The sequence below is a fragment of the Trachypithecus francoisi genome, unplaced genomic scaffold, assembly GCF_009764315.1.
Source record: "Trachypithecus francoisi isolate TF-2019V2 unplaced genomic scaffold, Tfra_2.0 Lachesis_group12, whole genome shotgun sequence".
In the NCBI taxonomy this organism is placed as follows: domain Eukaryota; kingdom Metazoa; phylum Chordata; class Mammalia; order Primates; family Cercopithecidae; genus Trachypithecus; species Trachypithecus francoisi.
This window is the reverse complement of record NW_022681457.1, coordinates 91,613,951-91,634,521: the sequence shown is the minus strand read 5'-3', so window position 1 is coordinate 91,634,521 and position 20,571 is coordinate 91,613,951. Positions and strand designations below refer to the sequence as shown.

Below are 20,571 nucleotides of genomic sequence, written 5' to 3'. Positions count from 1 at the left end.
GACCACTTTACCCAGCGCTTACTCAGTGTGCACGTCTCAGCTTCAGCAGAACCTCCTCCAGGTGGAACCTCTGAGTTCCTGAGAGCCCCTCTTATTCTCCTGAGTCCTCAGCCTATGTGCTATGTTTGCCTGGTCACCATCAGTTCTTTGAGATAGACCTGGGATGCGGCTGTTGTTGCCTATCTTAGTGCCTGGCAAGCTGTAGGAATTGTTGGGTAAGCGACTGAAAGAGGGAGTGAAGAGCACAGTGAGGCTCCCCAGGCCCAGCCCTTCCTCCCCACCCTGCAGGTAATGTGTTTCTTTCTTTGGGACTTGCCCAAAACCAATACTTGTCTGGACTGAGCTGGGGAAGGTGGACCTGAGCTAGGCTGAACAAACACGGCCTTCTCTTCCTGGCTGCCCCCATCCCTGTTCAGTTCTGGGCATTTGACTCCAGCCCAGGGGCCAGTCCTTCCCTCCCTCCCTCCCTCCCTCCCTCCCTCCCTTCCTCCCTTCCTTCCTTCCTTTCTTTTTTGAGATAGTGCCTCGCTCTGTCACCCAGGCTGGAGTGCAGTGGCACAATCTTGGCTCACTGCAATCTCTGCCTCCCAGGCTCAAGCAATTCTCATGCCTCAGCCTACTGAGTAGCTGGGACTACAGGTGCATGCCACCACACCCAGCTAATTTTTTGTATTTTTAGTAGAGACAGGGTTTCACTATGTTGGGCAGGCTGGTCTTGAACTCCTGGCCTCAAGTGATCCGCCTGCTTCGGCCTCCCAAAGTGCTGGGATTACGGGCCGGAGCCACTGTGCCTGGTCCCAGGGGCTGTTTCTGGTTCCCCAACATCTGTCTATGAAAATCAGCCAGGCCGGGCACAGTGGCTCACACCTGTAATCCCAGCACTTTGGGAGGCCGAGGCAGGTGGATCACAAGGTCTGGAGTTCAAGACCAGCCTGGCCAATATGGTGAAACCCTGTCTTTACTACAAATACAAAAATTAGCTGGGCATGGTGGTACACGCTTGTAGTCCCAGCTGCTTAGGAGGCTGAGGCAGGATAATTGCTTGAACCCAGGAGGCAGAGGTTGCAGTGAGCTGAGATCGTGTCACTGCACTCCAGCCTGGGCGACAGAGCAAGACTCAGTCTCAAAAAAAAAAAAGAAAGAAAGAAATCAGCCAGTGCTTGGTTTGGTGGGAGTGGGGGAGTGATGGTTGGCCGGGAGGCACAGAGCCAGGCTTCACACAGCTGTGCCATGAACTTGCTGGGTGACCCTGAGAAAAACATCTCCTCTCTCTGGCCTCAGTTTCCTCAACTGTAGCAAGGGAAGAATGATCCCTATACCCATCACAGGGTAGTATGGGAACTAGGAGCACGGGTTTGGGAGTCACACAGCCCTGGGTTCAAATGTGAGCTCTGCCACATAAGCGGAAAGTCATCTTAACTCTCTGGACCTTGTGTTCTCATCAGTAAAAAGGGGATAAAAATGGTATCTCCCCTTAGGCTTGTTGTGAGGATTAAATGAGACGACAGCCCATAATAATTATTATGTTAATGATATTTCAAACCAGACCTGGTCTATAATTGGATTCATCTAATCATAAGGTGTACAGGGACTTTGAGAGAAAACAGAGCATTTGAAAACATGGATTCCAATTGGGTTTTAGAGTTTCAGAGCTGGGAAGGTGCCTTAAAAACCACCTGGCTATATTTCCCCTTTTATAATTGGTAAGAAGACTGAGCTCCCCAGAGTGGGGATCTTGCCCAACACCACACTTAACCACACTATTTGGCTAGTAAATTCCTTGGGCAGAGTATGGGCTTGGGCTGGGAAGCTGGGTATTTGCTTTGGGAACCAGAAAACTTTCAAGTGGCTCAGCACCCTCCTTGGCCCACCTCTGGTATCTACCTGCCCCTGTCCCTTCCTCAGTCCCATCGTTCTGAGGGAAAGCTGGCCACGGAACAAGGGCAAGTGGTACTGTCCCTTGCCCAGCTTGAGTCCAGGCCTTCCCTTGCCTCACAGTCAGGATCACCCAGGCCCCCACCTCCATCCTCCCCACTCGGGGTCTTGGGTTGGCCGCAGAGCTGAGGAGCCCAGGGTCCAGGGAGGTGGCGGGGGAAAGGGGCGGGCTTCTACTTACTGCACCGATGGGCGGTGCTGGAGAAGTTGCAGGGGGACTGCATAACCATCAGTGGGTTGCTGGGATTTCAGCTCAGGGGAGGTGGAGGAGGCAGGTGCTCAAGGACTTCTCAGGGCATTTTATTCCTGAAAGGGAGCCAGCAGGCAGAGGTTACACCGTGGAGCAAGAGCGTTCTGGTCATCTGCTACGGCAGATTCCCTACTCAGAATGGGGGTCAGGAAAAGTGGGCTTCTAAGGGGCCCTGAGTTCACACAGCATACTAAACTGATGCTGTAGACTAACATGGAATAACAATCTTTTATTAAGTGGAAAAAGACAGGTTATGGAACAATAGGTAAAGTGTTTTGATATATGTAGAATATGCTCACATAGAAAAAAGGCTGGGCTAAGTGCAGTGGTTCATGCCTCTAATCCCAACACTTTGAGAAGCCAAGTGGGGAGGTCGCTTGAGACCAGGAGCTCAAGATGAGCCCAGGCAACATAGCGAGACCCTGTCTATGCAAAATTTATTTTAAAATTAGCATGCCCAATAATAGTCCTAGCTACTTGGGAGGCTGAGGCACTGTGGTTGTGCCACTGCACTCCAGTCTGGGTGACAGTGTGAGATCCTGTCTCAATATAAAAAAAAGTAAACCTTATCATCAAAATGCTAGCAGCAGTTATGTCTGGACAGTGGCTGATGGATGATTTTTTTACTTTGTGTCTTGACTGTATTTTCCAAATTTTCTATAATGAGCATGTTACAAGAAAATAAAGCGACCCAGGAAAGCAACACATTTTAAATGAGAAAATCTTTTGACCAACAATTTCATTTGTAGGAGCCTGAGGAGCCTGGGGTCCAGGGAGGTGGCAGGAGAAAGGGGTGGGTTTCTACTTACACCACAGAACACATAGAAAGATGAACAGTATGTGAAGGATGATGATATTTTTTGTAAAAGAAAATGACATTTGTTTATATGTAAGCAAAAATGCCTGCAGGACTCTCACTGACTGTTAATAACTGCTGACTTCTGGGACTGGGGAAGGAGAATGAGGAGAATTTCTACTTTCTACTCTGTTTATTTTAAATTTTTAAAATGAGCACAAGTTATATTATAATTTGTTTAAAAAGCAAACATATAACTTTCCTAGTCTCTGCCTCTTTTCCCTGGCTCTCCCTGCACAAAATCTAGGTGTGGGGGGTGGTCAGTGAGGGTCGCTCTGGGGGCTCAGCATCATCAGGGAGGGGTTATCTCTGGTCTGTAAGTTCCCTCCCATCTTGGAGATGGGGTCGTTTCACAATTACAGCTTGACATTAGCCAGTTTCAGCCAGAAAACATTTTCTGGCATTCTCTCTGCACCCAGCATGCAGAACCATAGGACAGGATCCCCACTGCGAGATGCTCATGCCTGGTGGCGGTGGGAGACCCAGAGTCCTTCTTGGAAAGCCCAGGATCAGTGAATCTCCTGGACCTGGAGGACTGACACAGCCCGCCTTGAGTGGGACATGAAGGATGAGTAAGATTTCAACAGTAAGGAAAAGGAGGGCATTAGGTAGGGGGAAGAGGATTCCAAAAGCAGATTCATTAAAGCCAAACATATGCTTATCTAACATTGTATGCATAGGTTGTTTTCCTCCTACAGAGGAAGCCCCTGCAAACAGAAGGGCTGTGGTGCATGGCCATTAGCCTGTATTGGGCTGCTGGTGGGGACGGCTGAGTGCTGAGGACTGGGGCAGGAGTGGGACAGATCAGCTGGAAAGACCAGGAGCCACCAGCAGCTGCCGTAGTGCTGCCATATGGTGTCATAGGAAGTCCCCTATCTCTTTCTGTCCTCCCCATAATCTTTCCCCTGCTGCTTGTCAGGGTGTCTGAGTCCCACCATCAGCTACTTTTCTGCTGGGAGGGTTCCTATTATAAATGTGCATAGGTCGTAGACAGGGAGACATCTTAAACAGTAAACCAGTTACCCTGAGGAACACAGGAGGGTAAATTTTGGTGGAGGAATGAAAGAAGTGGGGAAGGACTTTCCAGAGTGTGGCAGAGGGGGGTCCCTAAGAGGAAAGGGGGGTGAGAGGGGTACCACTGGACAAACTCCAGGAAGCTGCCTCAGGCTAGAACCTTTGTCTTGTCCCTCTTGTTGAGCCGATGAGGAACAGGGATGCTTAAGGTGGCGATGAAGGAGCTGTCCAGGGTCATCAGTGAGTCAGAGACGGAGCTGGGGTTTACCCAGGTCTCAACCCACAGCCCCACCCTGGTGAGAGGCATACACCTCCAGCCTGTCTGCTTTTATTGGTGACTTCTTGGGTCCCATATCTGCTTCTCCCTTCTCCCAATGGCAAGAACAGAGCTGCTGGGCCCCAGGACCTCGCTTCTGGTTGGCAGATCTGGCAGCTTGGTCAGGGAGGGCCTTTGGCCTGGGGTATGCGGTGAGCAGAGGAAGCAGGCACAGGGGCTCAGCCTGCAGGGAGTGAGGGGACAAAAGCCCCTTTTCTGGGGAAAAAGACGTAAGAACATTCATACTACTTGATATATCCCAGGGCTTTCTCTAGTGCCATGAAATCAGGGAACCCCCTTGGACCATCAGTCCCAATGCTCTCACTTACCTGGGACTCCCTGCAGTTCCAGCAGCTTCCTGGGCTGGGCTTTGTCCTTGCTGTGGCTGGTGCTAGCTCTGAACTGTGTTGTCAGCAAGGGAGGACCAGGTGTGGGCAGGTATGAAGTGGCTCTGCCCTGGAGGTCCAGGCCAGCTGTTTCTTCTCCTTGGAGAGGATGACAGAGGAAGGCACCCAACTCCTGGTGCCTGGGGTTGTTGGAACCATCCTCTCTCCTTCTCCTTCTGCTCAGGCTCCAGGTTCCCAGGGGGTAGGAGGAGGCACCAGAATCCACAAGAGGGAGACTGAAGTTTGCATGAAAAGAGCTGATGGCTGGGAGTCAGGAGACCTGGATCTGGCCCTGACTGTGCCCTGCAGGCTTTGCATCTATGTCCCAGTTTTCTTCTCTGTACATGGCAGGGTTGAGATAAGGGGTCTCTCCTCAGCCATGCTGGGGCCTGTGATACTGACTGGCATGCTCACCCCAGGGAGGACTTCCTGATTTGATCACCCTTTTGCTCCCTCCTTCTCCTCTTGGAGGAGCTGCAGTCCCCAATTCTGATAGGCACTCTTGTACCCCCACAGACCTTCTTAGATGTGGGACCCTTCATCTCTGAGCACCTCCCTCCTAAGCCCTGGCCCTGCCCCTTCCAGCCTGGCCTATGTTCCTTTTCTTTGCCTGGGCTTGGGCCCTCTCAGCTGGTTAATCTCCCTCCCGTGTGCTGACTGGGAACCAGGACACCTGAGTTTTGATCTCAGCTCTGCCGTAGGCTGTGTGATGTGGAGCTAGAAACTAACCTTCTCTGGGCTTCAGGTTGGACTGGAGGATCACTCAGACCCTTCCAGCATTCAGATTTGATCACATCTAATCCCACAGTTTTGGGAAGCTCACCAGGACCTGAGGTTTTGTGCCTCTGATGCCAGCTTCCTGAAAGCCCTTCCCTAGTCCTTGTCATGACATCAGGGTAGGAAGTCCCTGGGTCTCTGGTCCACAGTGTCAGCCCTTCCCCCACTTCATCTAATTTCAAGGAGCGAGGAGCATTTTGTAATAGAAATATGATAGAACTGTCGAAATTTTGGAAGCAGATAGAAAACTGTTTGTTCTGTTAGGTTGATAGGTGCAGCAAACTACTATAGCACACATTTACCTATGTAACAAACCTGCACGTCCTGCACATGTATCCTGGAACTTAAAAAAAGAGAAAACTGTGCTATTTTGAATTTAGTGTTAAAAATAGATTCTTTTCATCAAGATATAAAATAAAAACAAAGGAAAATGAACACATTTCAAAATAAAAGTACTTTCCACTCCTCCCCTCTCCTACTTTTTTTTTTTGAAGGCTGTGCCTCCCTTTTGTGGTTCAGGATTACAGGAAGATTGTGTAGAATCTTCGGTGTCCCAAAGTAAGGGGAAATAACCGTGTCCTGATGGGCAGTGATAATTCAGCACCTTGGTTAGTACTCTACCTTCCTCTCCCACCTCCCACCTTCCTCCTAGCCCTCTGTATTTAAGCCTGTGATATGGGACCTTTGCAGTTGACCTTGTGGTGTGTGCTTGGGGGTGGTGAACAGAGCTGGGACCCAGGCAGGAGGGGAGGAGACAGACAGTGCTGCCCAGGTGTGAGCAGTCAGCCTCTCGAGATGGCCTCCCTGGCAGGAGGGAAGCCCCATCCCCAGAGCCCCTGAGCCGAGTTCTGTGCTGCCAAGAGAACTTATCTCTGTTGTTTTTTGTTCCTGCTGCCACCCCAGAGAGAAGGAGCCAGAGCTAATGGCCTTGTTAGATGCTGAGCAGTGCAAGCTGTGAGACCTCACATTAGACTTACAGAATCCTGGACCATCAGAGCTCAGGCCCTGGCAGTTAATCAGCTAGAATAGATACCTAACCCTTCCCCAACAGAGGTGGGGAAACTGAGGTCCAGGGAAGGAGAGAGACTTGCTCAGGGTCACATGGGGCCTTTCTAACTCCACTCCTGACCCTGGGAGACACATGAAGCTTGGCTCACAATTTTGAGACTTGACTTACAATTGCACAATTCCACGGTGGCGTGGAGCCTGGTTTAACCTCCCAGTTTAAATCCCAGGGGGATCACAGTCCTGGTGGCTGCTGCCCGTCACTGAAGCCATCGTCAGAGTTGAGAAACATTTCCAGAGAGGTCCAGGAAAGGGACTTCTGGCTTTAGCTTTGGATGGACCTGGTCTGATTTCCAGCTCTACTGAGTACTGGCTGTGGGTCCTCTGGGAAGTGATGTTTCCCTGCTCAAACACTGAGATAATGATACGAGCCTCAGGGGCATGTCTCAATGGTTAGATAAGGTGTAAAAAGTACCAGTACTTTGCTTGCTGACTACAAATGGGGGCTCTGAATGGGGTTACTGCCATTCTACCGTTTTTATCTGTCCTGGGTAAGGCCTTTGTTGATCCCTCCTTCCTTCTCAAGCCTGGCCTTTGTCCCCTCTCTTAATGTGTTAAATGTGGGGTTCATGATATCAGCCTGACAACCCCAGATTCTTTCATTCAGGAATTCTCTGGATGTGTATCAAATATATCTCTTGGAGACACCCCCATTTCCAAGAGTCCCCAGTTGATGTAAATTAGGCCTCTATAGTTACTTCCAGACACTTGGAAACTGTGAGTAAAGCCTGGGAAGTGGCCCGTATTTCTTGGAGCTGCTGCTGAGGCTGAGTCGGGGGAAGGTGGAATGCACCATGGAGGGGGTGCTCCGACCCCAGAGGGAGAAGGCTGAGCAAAGACAGATCCACTGAGCCAAAATGAGAGGGCATGGTTTGAGGGTAGTCACAGGGATCTGAGAGGATCGGGGAGGGCTTGGGATACTCTAGTCTCAGAATCACCCCAGTCACTTCCCTGTCAACTGGGCTGCTCTCCATCAGCCAATCAGAGACCTCTCCACCCACCCGTGCCAACAGCCCCTCCCCCATCCTTGTTCTCATCCCTCTTCCTAGAAACCCAGGCAAGTCAATGACTGGGGTGGTTCCCTCTCCCCTCGCCCCAGCTCCATGCTGTAGATGAAGATCCACCTGTGGTCTGCAATCTAACTTCCCTCATTCTGCAGGTGAGGAGGCCGAGGATGTCTTAGGGTGTAAATAACAGAAAGCCAACACCAGTCCAGGGCTCCCAGGGGTGCTGTGCTCCCTGCACACTGCAGAGAGCACCCAGTGGCCTGGGAGACACAGTAGCAAATGGAAGAAGCTGCTTCCCTCATTTCTGCTTGCCAGCATAATTTCACAAGCCTCTGACTCTGTGACCATGTGCAGCTCCCTGGAGGGATGCTTTGGAGACAAGATAGAGTAGTGGGCATGGCCCCCCATGTCTCTTGCCTGAGTCACTATATTCCTTAAAAGATAATTGAACCTAGTCCTTGCCTTTTCCTGTACAGAAGATAGCGTCTGATGGTTTTCATGATTATGCCTCTGTAATCTATAGCCCAGACACACTCTTACATGCAAACGTTGATGTGACTCTGCTTTAATGTTACTTCTGAGCAAATGAGATGTGATTTTGCATGTACTAAACCTCCACCACCTGTATATAAGCAGTGGGCTAAAATACTGTCCTGAGGCTGACTGATAGAACCTCTCTAAAGGGCCGCTGCTGGGCTCTAGGCCTATCTATAGTACTCAGTAAGACTTCTAAGTAAAGTGAACCTTAATTCTTTAAAAGCTTGATATTTCTTCTTTAGTCGACAGTCTTTTCCACTTAAGTGTGCACAGCCCATGTGTCCACATGCAGAGCCTGTCCTGACTCCCAGCCAGGATGCTTCCCCATCAGTCAGAGGTGGGATAGACCTCAGGACTGTCCTGGCCTAGGCGGTCCCTTACCCGTCATAGACCATAAGGAGAAAGACTTCTTAGGTCAGAGCCAGTCCAGAGTTTCAGGAAACCCACACAGCTCCAGGCACTGACTCTGGGAGGCAGCTGGGGGGATAGGGTAGGGCCTCCTTCAGTGCACTGCACTTTATAGCTTACCAATAAATCATGTGAAATCGGTGTTATCCTCATCGTCCATGTGGGAAAACAGTCCCAGAGAGGGTGGTCCTTTTTCTAAAAAAGTCACACAGTGATGGAGCCTGGACTTGAGCTGAGGTCTGTGTGGTTCCCGAGACCAGGCTCTTGCCACTGCCCCATGAGCTGCCCACTGCCTGCTCCCAAGACTACCACCACCTCTCCTCCAGGTAAGGACTGACAGCCTTTCCTGGCTGGTAAGTTTTTGGACGGGTTTGTGGTGTGGCACTTGCCAGCATGGGATATGGGACTCCAGGTAAGTCATGGCTTCTCTCTGAACCCCACTTTTCCTCCTCTGTAAAATGAGCATACCACCATTTACCTAGCCGGGCTGCTTTGTGGATTAGCTCTGCTCATGTGTGTGCACTGCCTGGGACAGAGCTGGGTGGGCCTGTGTGTTTGTCAGAATGAGTGGTACTGGCTACTGACATCTGTAACTTTAATACAAATTGATCGTAACTCATAAAACGGGCAACATTTTAAACAAAAATACTTCTGGGGTGGCCCAGATTCTGGTAGTTGAGGGGGTGGGGTAGGGCTGACAATTCCTCTTGCCCAAGGGAGGCCCCGGCAGGTGGGGGGCCGCCACTAAGAACCCCCTATGTTTAGCTCTTCTGGCTACCTTGGGATGGTGTGTTCAGAGACTCCAAGTGCAGAATCTAGGCCCCAGAACTAGAAAGAAAAGTCAAGGCCGGGGAGACATTTAGGCTGAGTCTTGCAGCCCACTGCTCCAGTTCCCACCTCTGGGCAGGGATAGAACCAAGGGACAGGACAACCCTGGATGTGGACTCCACCCTCTCCTGAGTTCTTCACGACTGGATGCTGTGGCAAAAAAACACAGGCGGGGCTTGCTCAACCCACCCGAACTTCCTTCTAGTGAGCCTTTTTGTGTGACTGAAGTTGGAAAGAGGAAAACGACATTTCCCAGACTCCCTTGCAGCCAAGGTTCTGGATGTGACTTAAGTTCCCCCAAACAGAATCTCTTGTAAAATTTAGATTTGGGAACTGAGTGAAGTGGGAGAGGGGCAGGCCTCAGGACATCCATTGGCTGGCACGGACCGTGGCAGAGGGAGCCTAGTTCTGCCGTCAGCAGCTTTCTGGCGCAGTGGCTTCCTGCGGATGGGGGCAGCTTTCCTGGTCACAGCAGACATGATAAATCTGGCGCTGGGAGTCATTCCTGGAAATTCAGCAGAGTCTGCTTCTCCAGCTCTTCCAACAATGTTGCAAGCCACCAGGGGCCAGGTAATAAATCCTTGTCTAATTAAACCAGCTACAAGTGGCTCTTGTTTTCTGCAGCAGGATCCTAACTGAGATAGATGCCAAGTCTGACGAGGGGTACCAGCCAACAGCCCCTCCCAGTGCTTGGGTCCTAATTACAACAACTGCTTCTGGAAGCCTCCTGCACCCTAGCAAGTCACTGAGGCTTGGCTGAAGAGGGTTGGCTGGACTCTTGTTCAGAGCTGCTGGGGACCTCGATCATCCAGGGAAGTCCTGCAGTTGCTTTTAGGCTAATGGGCTCTGCATCAGCTTTGGGTATACTCTCATCCTGACCTTGGGCCTGTGTGCAGGAAGGTGGTGGTACATGACTGTAATGTGTGGACTCAACTACCAGGTGCCTTCCACAGGCCACAGCATCATCACTGACCAGCAGATTGGTGGGAAAGGTAGGAACCATATAGTTCTTGGTGTGGGGGTGGCAGAAGAGGTTGGTTCTCAGGCAACCCTCGGACACTACCTGTGTCCACTGTGGACTGGGGTCAAGGGTAAATGGCCCGTCACTAGCTTGGTCGGGGCAAGTCTTAGGCCATGGGACATAAGAGGGTGCTGTGTGTCTTTCGGGCTGCCAACTACTGGCCATGCTCTGACACTTCCTGAGGCCAGGGCTGGGCAGGAGGGAGACACTGGAAGGTAGTCCCCTGCCCCTGAGAGGATGGGGCTGAGGGTTGGGCAGGGGTTGCCCTGAGGAGAAGCCATGTCACATCCTTGGATCAAAGATGTATCCTCATCAAGGTCAGAGCTACAGAACATGGATGCTGGAAGAGAGTTTAGGAAGTAGGGAATGCAACCTCCATTTTACAGACAGGGACATACAACTGGAGGGTAAACAACTGGCCTGAGGTCTCCAGTGGCCACAGTGGGCCGTAGTCCAGGTCTTCTATCTCCTGGGCAGGGCTCTTGCAGGTGGCAGTGGCGCTAGGAGGCTGTGGTCTCCTTCGGCCTGGACTAGATGCGGACGGTGTTGATCCGCAGCGGCTGAACGTTCTTGCCATTGGCGTGGCTCTGGCCAGGGCTGAAGTAAGAGCAGAGCTTGCCAGGGAACTTCTCGCGGAAGGTGTAGAGCCAGGACATGTCATCAGCATTGTAGAAGATGAGCAAGCCTTGATCATAGTCCAGGAAGACGCCCACCTTGTCAAGCTTGTCCCGGACGTTGAGCCGTGTCCAGGGCTCCGTGCAGGCGCTGTACTGGTTGCCATCGTGCATCACGATGCAGTAGAAGCCACGGCTGGGCTGGATCTGGATGCTGCCCTTGCGGCTTGCAGCTTCGTGCGCCAGCCCGATCACCCACTGGGTCTTCTCTGCCACCACCACCTCCCAGTAGTGGACTCCACTACTGAAGGCTTCAGAACCCAGCACCGACACCTCCACATCGAAGCGCTTTGGTGAGTCCTGCAGCGGCTGTGGGTGCAGGTTGCCGTAAGCCACAATGGTGCAGTCGTCCGACAGGATCAGGCGCTGGTGGGCTGTGCCTGGGTCCAGGGTTAGGGCGGCTGGCACTGTGGGGGGTGGAGGAGGGAGAGGAGATGAGTGGGGAGAAGGCTGTGGACCCACCATGCAGTGCCTTCCTGAGGGCAGAGTTCTGGTTGGTACGCAGGAGGCCTCTGACCTGCTGTGTGACCTCAAATACAAGTCTGCCCTCTCTGGGCCTCATCCTCCTCCTCTGTAAAATGGAAGGGTGGTGGTTAAGGTCCTTCCAGATATTATCTGCAGGGGAGCAGGGGCTACAGCTGCTTGTTCACTGCCGGATGCCCAGGGCGAAGCACATAGTGGGCACTGGCAAATGTTTGTTGAATTAACCAGAATGAGGCCTAGAATTGGGGAATTTTAGAGCTGAGAGGGAGCTTCCAGATGATCCGGTTGCTGCTGCCCCCTAGGGGGAATGGGGACATGTGTGAGTGTGTTCAGGTTGTCGTTAGGGATGCTAAAGACCACGAAACGGACAGGACAGTTCTGCAAAGGGAAGTTCTGTCCCACACCTTCCCTGACTCCCAGTGATTTCCACATGTCCCAGCAGACATTCATGTGGATGAAAAATCTTTTTTATAAGGATCAGAAACTATAATCTAATTCCATTTCATGTATAAACATGAAATAATTTTTTGCAGTTTTAATAGACACCGAATATTTCAGAATGCAACCACCGTGTAAATGAAGGGAAGGCTGCATCTGTTTTGTTTGGAACTTCCCTAAGAAATGTTTGTTTTCTTGGAAAATACATCCCTAAGGACAACACCACTGACCGAGACAACCTACCTGTATAGGCATTTGAGGCAGGATGGTGTTTTACCTATGACGAGAGGACCTGGCTACTTTGCTATGTTTTCTAGTGTGATTGTGGGTGAGCATCTACATGTTGACATACAAAATATGTTATTATTAATAATTTCCTTCTATTTTCCTTTATATTAATAGTCACAGTATGTATGTATGTACATATACACACACAACACTTGAAACTGTGAAAAGGTTACACTTGAAATTGTAAAAAGGTTATATTATCTTTGAGATACTACAAATGATTTGTTAGGAAAAGTAGACAATGGGTCTGAAAAGATTGAAAACCATGAATTCTAGGCCACCTCTTCCATTTGACAGATGAGGAAACTGAGACCCAGAGGGGAGACATGACAAACTTAGATCATCCTGCAAATATTGGCAGAGCCAGGACTAACCAAGGCCGTCTGCAATCTAGCTCCAGTCCTTTCTCCCAGCCAACCTCTCACTTCTGCCCCCTACCTGACTCAGGTCCAAAGCCTCTGCTCACATGGTTCCCTCCACCTCCTCCTCTCTGCTTGTTGTAACCATCCCTAGAGGCTCCCTCCACCTCCTCCTCTCTGCTTATTGTAACCATCCTTAGAGGCTCAATTCAAAAGGCCCACCCTGTGGGAAGCCTTCCTGGTCGCCCAGCAGATGTGCTCATTCTGTCCTCTGAAATTCCTTTTTCTTCTTCCTTTTCTTATTTATTTATTTATTTATTTATTTATTTATTTTGGAGACAGAGCCTTGCTCTATCCCCCAGGCTGGAATGAAGTGGCGTGATCTTGGCTCACTGCAACCTCCACCTCCCAGGTTCAAGTGATTCTCCTGCCTCAGTCTCCTGAGTAGCTGGGATTATAGGCACCCGCCACCACGCCCGGCTAATTTTTTGTATTTTTAGCAGAGATAGGGTTTCGCCACGTTGGCCAGACTGGACTTGAACTCCTGACCTCAGGTGATCTGCCCACTTCGGCCTCCCAAAGTGCTGGGATTACAGGCATGAGCCACCATGCTGGCTTCTTCTTTTTTAAAAAAATAGAGACAGGGTCTCACTCTGTCACCCATGCTGGAGTGCAGTAGTGTCATCATAGCTCATTGGAGCCTCCAACTCCTAGGCTTAAGTGTTCCTCCTGCCTCAGCCTCTTGAGTAGCTGAGACTATAGGCATGCATCACTATGCGGAGCTAATTTTTAAACTTTTCATAGAGATGAGGTTTCGCTACATTGGCCAGGCTGGTCTCGAACTCCTGGCCTCAAGTGATCCTGCTGCCTCAGCCTCTCACAGTGCTGGGATTATAGGTCTGAGCCACCGTACCTGGCCTGAAATTCTTTAGCTTTATTTGTGCCCTGCTACTGGCATGCGGTATTATCTTCTGTGATCACATTTTGCCCTATTTCCCCATTTGCACCAAGAGGGCAAGGACTGTGTACTATCTAACTGGGCCGTCCCTTGTGTGTCCAGAGCCCAGCCCAGAGCCTGGCATGTGGCAGGTTTCCGGAAAGACTCACCAAATTAAACTGGCCGTGTTTGTGTTGGGCAGGTGGCATGGGCTGCATCACCTGGTTCTGGGCTGGCCACACAGGCTTAGCAGGTCTGACTCTAAAAATTTCATGAACTCTTGTTAAGACCTCTGTTTACTCTCTGCTCCCTGAGGGAACTGATAACTAGCCAGAGGAGAATGAGGAACCTGGGATTGGCTTTCCTTAGCCTGAGTGACCGTTTCCAGGCAAGAGCAAGACAGAGGTGAGGAAAAGTGGGAAGAAGGAATGTTGCCTCCGTTCCTTGGGGGTCTTGGACATCCAGCTCTCTGGCTCTTTCCTTATCTGGCAAAGTGGGGATGTGGTTATGCTTGGCAGGAGCATTCCTCCTACTTCAGTTGCCTCTGTTGGCTGCATTCACGCACAGAAATAAGATGCCTCAATGATGGGGACTGTCTCCAACAGGGAGCCACATCCAGTCCCTGAACTGTGCCTCTGTTCATATACCCACTGGACCGCTGACCTGTATCAAGTTCCTTCCATGATCTTTGCCAGGAGTAAGTTTAGTTTTGCATTTTACCCTCTGTTTCTGTCGTTTGGACTTAGAGGGCTGCATGGAAGTAATTAGCCCTGTGAATAGAGGGGTCAATGGAAACACAATCCTCTGTCCAGGGACATAGAAGACGGGGAGCCAAGAGGAGACGGACACTGATGTTTCATCCTGGGGTCTGACTGGCCACAGGCAGCTTGTCAAAACCAGGGGGCCCCTGCCCGGTGGAATGTGGGGAATTCCCACAGTGGGGGTGGGCGTGGGAGGGAGCTGTAGGAGGAGTGTGTGGTAGGGGGAAGAGCTAGGGCGAGAAGAGGAATGGAATCAGACGTAGGTGGGCCATCCCTATGACAGTGGGATATGGATTCCACTCAGGTGTGGCAGCGGAGGGGCAGAAGAGCGATGCACCGTGCCCAGGCATGAACAGCAGCAGTTCAGAGTGCTGGGGGAATCTAGGCATAATATCTAAGGCGCCTGGATGATTTGAGACCAGCTACAGGCAGCAACCAAGGCTCAGGGCAGAAGGACTGGTGAGGGGTGGGCGTACTCTTGAGCAGGCATGAGGGCTCAGCCTCAGACTTGTAGCTTATGTAGGGCAAGGTAGGCCACTTGTGGTGCCACTGATGAGTGGGAGGGTATCCTAGGAGGGAGACAAGGGGGCTCTCAGTGGGTCTGAGACCAGCAGACAAAGATGAGCCTGCAGATTGGAGGAAATCCTGACCCACCAAATGCCAGCCCTGGCGAGTGGACCTGCGCTGCTTGAAGCCCAGGGGACAGGATGGGTACAGGGCCTGCCACTCACTGGGCTGGCCTAGGGGCAGGGCCTACCACTCTCTTAGGCAGGGGGTGTGGCCTAACTCTTAGGAGGCTTCTATACCCCAAGGGGTGAGGCTGGGCAGGGCCTGGCACCCTGGCCGGAGCCACCTCCAAGGCCTTGCATGCATCAGTAACACAGGGTCTTGGCTCCTGGGGCTCCCTCCCTGAGGCTAAGGGCTAACAGGAATAATAACCTTCAGACCAGAGAGGGACCTGGAAGGGGCATGGCAACACCTCTTCCTCCTCTGAGAAGTCAGTCCCTCCATCTGTCCCTCATCCCCAGGAGGTGACAGGCCCAGCGAAACAAGTGTAGTCCCCGGGGGCTCACTATTCTACAGGTCAGAGCTCATTTCTAAGTCCCGGACACCAAGATTTATAAAAACAAAAAGCCAGACACTGAGGCAGCCCATCTGGTCTCCAGGTGTGTTCTCCATTTATTTAAGCCTCTCTGAGACCTTGAGGTCAAAGGCATTCAGGAAGGATCATGAACTGTGGAGATCCCAGGAGATGTTTCCCGGCCACCACTGAGCAATCACATTCTGCCCAAGCAGCGGAGAAAGCCCTCCCGGGGCACAGCCCAGCACAGCTGCTTGGCAGTGAGTGGATTGTGTTTCTTTGTTCTCAAGAACAGAGGCTCCGAGCATGCAGAGGCCTGACAGAACATGAAAGGCTGGCTGTCAGCGTTTTCCTCTGGCCAGGCCTTTAAAAAACCTGGTTCCTTAGTCCCTCAGATGTACAGGGAAGGCATGTGCAAAAACATTCTCACACTCACTAGCTCATTGGAGCACCACGACAGTCCCAGGGGCACAGTCCCAGGGGCCCTCATTTTTCAGAAGAGGAGACTGAGGCTCCAAGGAGACGACTGAGGTAAGTGGCTTGCTCAAGCTGCCACTTGGGGAGGAAGCAGAGTTGGAACTTGAGCTGAGGTCTTTTCACATCATGCTTTTCCCAGCATGTGGCCCCAGAAAGCCTGTTCAGCAAGATGGGAAGCTGGGTGCGGTGGCTCATGCCTGTAATCCTAGCACTTTGGGAGGCCGAGGCAGGTGGATCACCTGAGGTCGGGAGTTCGAGATCAGGCTGACCAACATGTAGAAACCCTGTCTCTACTAAAAATACAAAAAATTAGTCGGGCGTGGTGGAACATGCCTGTAATCCCAGCTACTTGGGAGGCTGAGGCAGGAGAATTGCTTGAACCCGGGAGGCAGAGGTTGTGGTGAGCCGAGATCGCGCCACTGCATTCCAGCCTGGGCCACAAGAGCAAAACTCCGTCTCAAAAAGGAAAAAAAAAAAGAGAGAGAAAAAAAAGACTGGGGAATCATCTGTCGATTCATGATAATAATAACAATAAACAGACAGGAATCAAGTACTTACTAAGTGTTACAGGATCATTATTACAAACAAATACTTGAATCTGCACAGCTACCCTGGGAGAGAAATGCAACTATCCTTGTTTTACAGATGAGGAAACTGGGGCTCAGAGAGGGGAGAGAATCGCCCTGGGTCACACAGCTAGGCAGAATATGCGCTGCGACTCAAAATGACTGGATTCAGATTAGCAAGGGAAGGGGAGCAAGCAGCCCAGGAAGGGGAGGAGGCAGGAGCAAGGCAGGCTGTTCCTGATGTCCTTGGGACAATGGGCTGCCTGGCCTGGCTGGGGAGGCAGTGTGTGCCTGGGAGTTGGGAGATTTAGACCAGGTAGGTAGGAAGGTCACAGTTGGAGGAGCGCTTCCTAATGTTAGGCTGGGGGTGGGACAGAGGGGTGGGAGGTGGGGGAAAGTGGAACTGCCAGAGCAGGGGAGTGACAGGTGCTGGATGGGGTTCTCAGGTGACCCAATAGGAAGCCTGAGCCAGAGGGGAGGGGCAGGCAGGAAGCTGCTAGAATGCATGGGCTAGGTCCCTGGGGGCACCCCTCCCATCTGGACATAAAGGGCTTTGGTGCTGGCAGAGGAGCCAGAGTGACTTCACCGGCCCCACAGACAAAGGAAGGGGCCCAGCCAACCAGGCTGCTGCTCTCTGAACTCCCCAGGGGCCTCTGCTCTGGGCAGGATGTTGGAGCACAGGCTGTTCCTCCCTCAGCCCCTCTCTGGCAGGCAGCTTTCTCTGGGGCAGTGGTTCTCAGCTGGGCCAATTTTGCTTCCCAGGGACATTTGGCAAAGTCCGGAGACATTTTTGGTTGTTACAGCTGAGTGGGGTGGCTACTGGCATCTAGTGGATAGAGGCCAGGGATGCCACTAAACATCCTGCAGTGCACAAGGCGGGGCCCTGCAACAAGGAATGGTCCAGCCTCCGGTATCAATGGGGCTGAGGCTGAGAAACCCTGCACTGGGGTGACGGCAAGTTCCACATCCCTTTGCTCACTTGTGAGGGAGTTGAGAAGGGAACACTAGTATCCCTGTTTCACAGAGGAAGAAGCTAAAGCTCAGAGGAGGCAGTGATTTGTCCCAGGCTGTGCAGCAAGTTTCTTCAGTCAACAAATATTTACTAAGCACCTACTTTATACGAGGCACTATTCTAGAAACAGAACTGGGAGTAGGACCCATTCATTCTTTAGGCATTCAGCGACAAACATTTGCTCTGCTGGCTGCTGGGAGTGAATCAGACCTGGCCCCTGACCCTCAGAGTTTACAGTCTAGAGAGTGAGACAGCTACACAGACAATGACAAGACAGTGAGACTAGGTAAGCCCAGGTTGCCTTGAGAAATCTGGGAAGGCTTCTCAGAGGAAGTGTTTATAAACTAAGATGCCAAGGAGAGTAAGAGTTGGCCATCAAAGACTAAGGATTGTGTAGAGGGCTCCAGCCAAAGGGAACGGCATGTGCAAACGTGTAGATGAGGAAGAATATGGCTCATTTAAGATCTGAAGATGGACAGGGTGTGGTGGCTCACGCCTGTAATACCAGCACTTTGGGAGGCTGAGACTAAGTTCTAGGAGGCAAAAGCACATCCAAGGCTCCGATTCCCTCCCCAGTCACTGACCCAGGAGAGCCCTGGAGCGGGGAGCCTGGGGAGCCTTCTAGCCTCAGCTGCCACCTGCTCCACGTCTGTCACAGCTCAGAGAGGCAGTCCAGGTACCTCAGCCTGGCAGTCAAGGCTGTATAGGATCTGGGGCCTGCCAGCTTCTCATTCTCTCTTCCATTATCTTGCTCAGCTATAGGAACCATCTTTAGATCTTTTTTTTTTAAATTAAATTTAAAAAAAAATTTTTTTTTTGAGGCCAGGCGCGGTGGCTCATGCCTGTAATCCCAACACTTTGGGAGGCCAAGGTGGGTGGATCACGAGGTCAGGAGTTCAAGACCACCCTGGTCAACATGGTGAAACCCCGTCTCTACAAAAAATACAAAAATTAGCTGGGCGTGGTGGTGGGTGCCTGTAGTCCCAGCTACAGTGGGGCTTTGGTGCCCACTTATTCTACTTTCTCTGGGCTCTTGGCGATGAACTGTCTGGACTCCCAGCAGAAGCTGGCTCTCAGCCACGCAGCAGATCGCAGTCAAGGCTGTTACTCCTGCAACTCCCTCTCCTACATCCTTAATTCTGTCCCCTCTACTGGATCTTTCCAATAATCTCACCGATATGCTGTATTTCTTCTATCATAAAAAACAGCACTACCGCATTCTCTCTCCTTCGCTTGAGTAAAACTCCTTTAAAGCATTGCCTCCACCTCTCTTGGACCAGCTCCAACCAGGCTTTGGCCCCTATTGCTCCACCCAACCAGCTCTCATCAAGGCCACCAATGACTTCCTTGTTACTAAACCTGGAGAATAGTCTGTTCTGAGTTCTCCCACGCTTGGCTCAGCAGCCTTTGTCACCATTAGCCACTCTCTCCTGGAAACGCTTCCTCCAGGCTTCAAGGATATACCTGGGTTGCCCTCCTATCCCTCCGACTACTCCTTCTAGGTCTCCTTGTCTGGGTCCCCCTCCTGTCCCTGACTTCTAGGAGTGTCCCGGGGCTCCTGATGTTAGGGCAGCACTCTGTCTTTTCTATCTACCCCCACTTCCTAGGTGATCTTGTCCAGGCTCATTAAATGCTGTCCATATGCTAATGATGCCGGTGCTGACCTTCCTCTTGTATTGCTGGCTTGTCATCCCTACTGCATTTTCAACATCAGCACTGAGATATCTAATTGGCATCACCAACCTTACAGGCTTACAACTTCATCCTTTTAGTCACTTTGGCTGAAATAATTGCTATCTCCCTTGTCTTCTTTCTTTCACGCCTGGATTTGCTAATCCACTAGCAAATCTTGTTGGTTGTCCCTACAAAATATGTCCTAAATCCTACCCCTTCACACCCCCTCCACTACAATCACCCTGCTTCACACCCACATCACCTCTTGCCTGGATTACCCAGTGGTCTCCTAACCCATTTCCCAGCCACCATCCTTCACCCACTTCAGTCTATTCTCAACCCACTAGCCAGAGGGTTCCTTAAAAAACTTAAACCATCTCACGTCACTTCACTGTTCCAAGCCCTCCACTGGCTCTCATCTCACTCAGCATAAAATCCAAAGTTCTCACAATGGCCTACAGACCCTCGTGGTCTGGCCACTGCTACCTTCTCAATCTCTTCACCTCCACCCTCCTTCTCACTCTTCTCCCTCCAGCCACGTTAGCCTCCTTGCTCTTCCTGCCTTGGAAACAGAGTGAGACTGGTGAGAGTGAGATGTGCTCCTGCCTCAGGGCCTTTGCACTTGCTGTTCCCATGCCAGGAACACTCTTCCTCCAGATACCTATGTGGCTCACTCTCCTTCAGCCCTTGACTCTAATGCCTCCTTCTCAGTGCAGGCTGGTTCCTGGACCACCTGTCTAAAATCTCCATCCTGTCTCACCTTTCCCAGCCCCCTTCCTTATTCTTTGTCAGTATCTAATATGCTCTATATTTTTCTGATTTACTTTTGTCTACTGTCTCTCTCACACCCTAGGATGTAAGATGTGTGAGGGCAGGGTTTTACCTGTTTTGCTCACTGTGGTATCTCCAGCACCTAGAACAGTTCCTGGTGTGAACTGTTATATACCCCGCTGTATAGAAGGAGCCTATGAAGTGTCCAGGCCTCAGTCATTTCATCTGGAGAATGGGTTTGCTAATGGAACCTACCTCATGGTTTTTTTTTTTTTTTTTTTTTTGAGACGGAGTCTCGCTCTGTCGCCCGGGCTGGAGTACAGTGGCCGGATCTCAGCTCACTGCACGCTCCGCCTCCCGGGTTTACGCCATTCTCCTGCCTCAGCCTCCCGAGTAGCTGGGACTACAGACGCCCGCCACCTCGCCCGGCTAGCTTTTTGTATTTTTTTTAGTAGAGACGGAGTTTCACCGTGTTAGCCAGGATGGTCTCGATCTCCTGACCTCGTGATCCGCCCATCTCGACCTCCCAAAGTGCTGGGATTACAGGCTTGAGCCACCGCGCCCGGCCCCTACCTCATGGCTTTTTTTTTTTTTTTTTCCTTTTCTTTCCGAGATGGAGTCTTGCTCTGTTGCCCAGGCTGGAGTGCAGT

At 51.3% G+C, this 20,571-nt stretch overlaps 1 protein-coding gene across 2 annotated transcripts in view; it reads right to left on the bottom strand.

Moving 5' to 3' along the window:
• Positions 1-8,751: 8,751 nt before the first annotated feature.
• Positions 8,752-20,571, bottom strand: part of TRIM62 (tripartite motif containing 62) — a 36,280-nt gene continuing 24,460 nt past the window's right edge. Inside the window, exon 6 of one of the 2 annotated variants that reach the window (XM_033227213.1) lies at positions 8,752-11,481. In XM_033227213.1, coding sequence (XP_033083104.1) covers positions 10,931-11,481 — 551 coding nt within the window. In that variant the 3' untranslated portion in view covers positions 8,752-10,930. The remainder of the gene's footprint in view (positions 11,482-20,571) is intronic. The other variant, XM_033227211.1, reaches the window with a different exon arrangement.